The sequence below is a fragment of the Gadus morhua genome, chromosome 4, assembly GCF_902167405.1.
Source record: "Gadus morhua chromosome 4, gadMor3.0, whole genome shotgun sequence".
NCBI lineage: Eukaryota > Metazoa > Chordata > Actinopteri > Gadiformes > Gadidae > Gadus > Gadus morhua.
In genome coordinates this window covers 34,045,563-34,049,317 of record NC_044051.1, presented here as the reverse complement: position 1 = coordinate 34,049,317, position 3,755 = coordinate 34,045,563, and the positions used below count along the sequence as shown (strand labels likewise).

The window sequence follows — 3,755 nt, the reverse complement described above, 5'->3', positions numbered from 1 at the left end:
TGAATACCCCTGTTTATTATCCTCCACCCATCGTAAGGCCCATAAGACTGCCACCATCTCTGCTGTGACTACTGACATATGATCTGAGACTCTATACCCTATTCTGTACCCGATTTCAGGAATGCTAATACCCACTGCTACTTTACCACTCTCACGCTCCTTTGACCCATCAGTGTAAATGAGTAGATGGTCTCCCCATACTTGTTGCTGCCAGACTTCTATCTCTTTTACTACACCCTCTGACATCCTTGATTTGCTTACACTCATAATCTTTAGGTCAACACTGGGATCGGGGATCAGCCATGACGGAGCAACTGAGCGACACACTGGAGGACAAACACTAACATCCGCACCACAGATTTAAGATTTCCTGCAAAGTTAGTTTTAGTTTTTCTTATTCCCATAAACTCCCAATGATCACTCATTAGGTCTTTTGTTGGTAACACTTCCCTTTGTCCTTTGAGCTTCATTAGGTATTTCAAGCCAAGTTTATATCATCTTAATACTAGCGGCATCTCACCCATTTCTATTAGTAATGCTGCTATTGGAGTTGTACAGAATGCTCCACAGCACACTCTTAAGGCTTTTGCTTGGACTATGTCTTATTTGTTTAACACTGAAAAGGCTGCTGATCCATAAACCATGCATCCATAATCAATTGCTGATCTTATCATTGCTCTGTAAATCCTCATCATTGATTCTCTATCAGCCCCCCAGTCGGAACCAGCCACACACCTAAGGACATTATTTATTTTCCCACACTTCAAAGCTACCATCTCAATATGCTTTTTCCCTGTCATTCTTTTGTCCAACCACATTCCTAGAAACTTAAAGCACTTGACTTTCTCAAGATTGTTGTTGCACAATTTAATTGTCTGTGATGGCATCTTTTTCTTATTCCAAACACCATACACTTAGTTCTTTCTGAACGACACATCAAATACTTATCAAAGTTAATGCATGTGGAACCATTTGGGGGCGGTGAATCCTCCTCGGTGCAGTTCACCTTCTGAACTGCAGCGCGACACACACACACACACACACACACACACACACACACACACACACACACACACACACACACACACACACACACACACACACACACACAGTAAAAAGAAGAAAGGCCGAACACAAACCCTACCCCTGTTACTGAACACACAACATGATGAAGGATTCATCAAGATAGGCTTGTTCTCCTTTCCCAACAGTAACTGAATTACTCAAGAGTATTGAAGAAACACTTGTCACTACACTGTCTTGTGTTTCAACACATTGTAGTAATTTGGAGCTGATTGGACAATTCAGCCAATGAATCTAATAGACTACCTCCCTCAGCAGCATTCGTGCATTGCGCAACATACCTACATGCAGAGAGAAGTGACAGATAGTTAACTAGCAGAGAGCCGTAAAAGCACTTTCTACCCATTTCAGTGGAGGAATTGGACTCCTCAATCACGCAATGTTATACTTAAAAGGAACAAGTAAGTTACATATTAATTAAGTCTTTTGGCATGGAGCATATAAAAAATATATATGCAACGGTCCCAAACTGCATTTGAAACAGACCTTGAGACTCCGGTAAAACGCTATAGAACATTGATCATGATATGCCTCAATATCAGAATAACAACCATGGGTCAAATAGCAATGGCTAGTGGAATGAAAGTGAAAGCAGTGTAAGCTTGTCCAGGCCCTGCAAGTCAGGATGTAGGCTATGAATAAGAATACATTTTTAGCTAGTGGGCATCCCAGAAACCAATTCTATATTTTCTTGAGGAGGACCCCCGTCCATTACTGCACCCCACCCACCTATTGGATCACCAGCCGCCGCTGCAAACAGGGAGTAAAGGGGGACCAATGCTAGGAATCCTCTGACTTTGTCCCGTTAGAATAATGCTGCATTCTAGAGGGAGGACCGGCCTAAACTGAGCATCACTGAGATCTAGACATTTAACCAGGGACCTTTTAAAATGCATCATCTTCAACCGTTATCGCCTATTATGATACAATCCATCCAAGGTAGTTAGCATTAAGCACACGGAATGGAAAGGTAAGTGGAATGAACACAATCATGTATAATGTGCGGTTCAATCGCAGTCTATTACACAAGTGAACTTTGCAGGCTTTTTGTAATAACAAAGATAACGGTAATGACAATGTTGTGGCAATATCAAGCACAACTTTAATGTACAAATTATATGAACCCTGTTTGAATAATTTGTCAATTTGAATGAATTTCTATGCATTCTCCATGGACCTAGAGATACCTCCCGTCCTCTCTAATTGAAAGGTGTTAAGATAGTTTGCATTTGCAACTATGGGCACCAAGTTTGATACTCAGGGCAATCCAGACTTCTTTGTTGTTTAGATACCTTTAACTGTCTTGCAGCCATGTCCACTTCACCCATATTGTGAATTGCAATTTAACTTGGTCTCTCCTCTGGCCAACCCTAAACTCCACGAAGGCCCCTCCCCCTGACCTTTGTTTCCTTTGTATTTACCCACGATGTGAAAGTTTCCTATTAGAATCATGTACACCCATCGTCTCATTGACTGTATGCTTGGTAATTTTGCTGCCTGTATCTTCCCCTGATCAAGCTCTACATTGAATCAAATATTTTGCTGTCAGAAGTATCCTTGAAATAAGTTATTCAACACAGACATAAATTAATAAAAACAGCAGGCAAATCAAAAGTTGAAAGCGTTTAATCGTGATGAAAAGAAAAAAAAAAGTACTAATTTCAACCAATACAGGACAGAGGTCTCAATCAAAGCGTCCGGTTACCCTGTGTCAAAGTGCACACACAAACTGCTTGGGTCGCTGTAGCTGGCGTTGCACTGCAGACACACGCAGGGCTTCTCCCCAGAGTGAGTCCTCAGGTGGATCTTCAGGGTGGAGCCAAGACTGAAGCACTTCATGCATTGGTCACACTTGTAGGGCTTCTCGCCGGAGTGAGTTCTCATGTGGCTATTCAGGTAGTCTTTCTGACAGAAAGACTTCGTGCATAGGTCACAGCTGTAGGGCTTCTCGCCGGAGTGAGTCCTCAGGTGGATCTTCAGGGTGCCTTTCAGACTGAACCGCTTCGTGCATTGGTCACACTTGTAGGGCTTCTCCCCGGATTGAGTCCACATGTGGGTCTTCAGGTTGTCTTTCCGACTGAAGCTCCTCCTGCATTGGTCACACCTGTAGGGCTTCTTCCCGGTGTGAGTCGACATGTGGAACTTCAGGGAGACGCCATGACGGAAGCACTTCATGCATTGGTCACACTTGTAGGGCTTCACCCCGGAGTGAGTCCTCATGTGGATCTTCAGGGGGCCTTTCTGACTGAAGCACTTCATGCATTGGTCACACCTGTAGGGCTTCTCGCCGGAGTGAGTCCTCATGTGGGTCTTCAGGTCGCCTTGCTGTCTGTAGCGCTTTGTGCATTGGTCACACTTGTAGGGCTTCTCCCCAGAGTGAGTCCTCAGGTGGATCTTCAAGGTGCCTTTCAGACTGAAGCACTTTGTGCATTGGTCACACTTGTAGGGCTTCTCCCCAAAGTGAGGCATCATGTGGATGATCATGTTGGCATTGTTGGGAATAACCTTTCCACACAAGACACCGGGCCGGCCCTTGCGGCCCCCCTGATGCCCAGTCAGCTCCTCAAGGCGGACCAGCCTCACGCTGCAGTTCAGGCTCTTGGCCACGCTGTGGTCAGCGGACAGCGAGCTCAAGGCCTCCAGTTCTGATGAGGCAAAGAGGGTTTCATGGC

General features: G+C 44.6%; 1 protein-coding gene across 1 annotated transcript; it reads right to left on the bottom strand.

The window, feature by feature from the left end:
- Positions 1-2,628: 2,628 nt before the first annotated feature.
- LOC115541743 (zinc finger protein 32-like) lies at positions 2,629-3,486 on the bottom strand (the record flags this gene model as incomplete). Its single annotated transcript, XM_030353591.1, has 3 exons — positions 2,629-2,639; positions 2,952-3,187; positions 3,272-3,486. Coding segments are annotated over 3 exons (462 nt in total), but the record flags the coding sequence as incomplete, so codon positions are not given.
- Between the last annotated feature and the right edge of the window lie 269 nt (positions 3,487-3,755).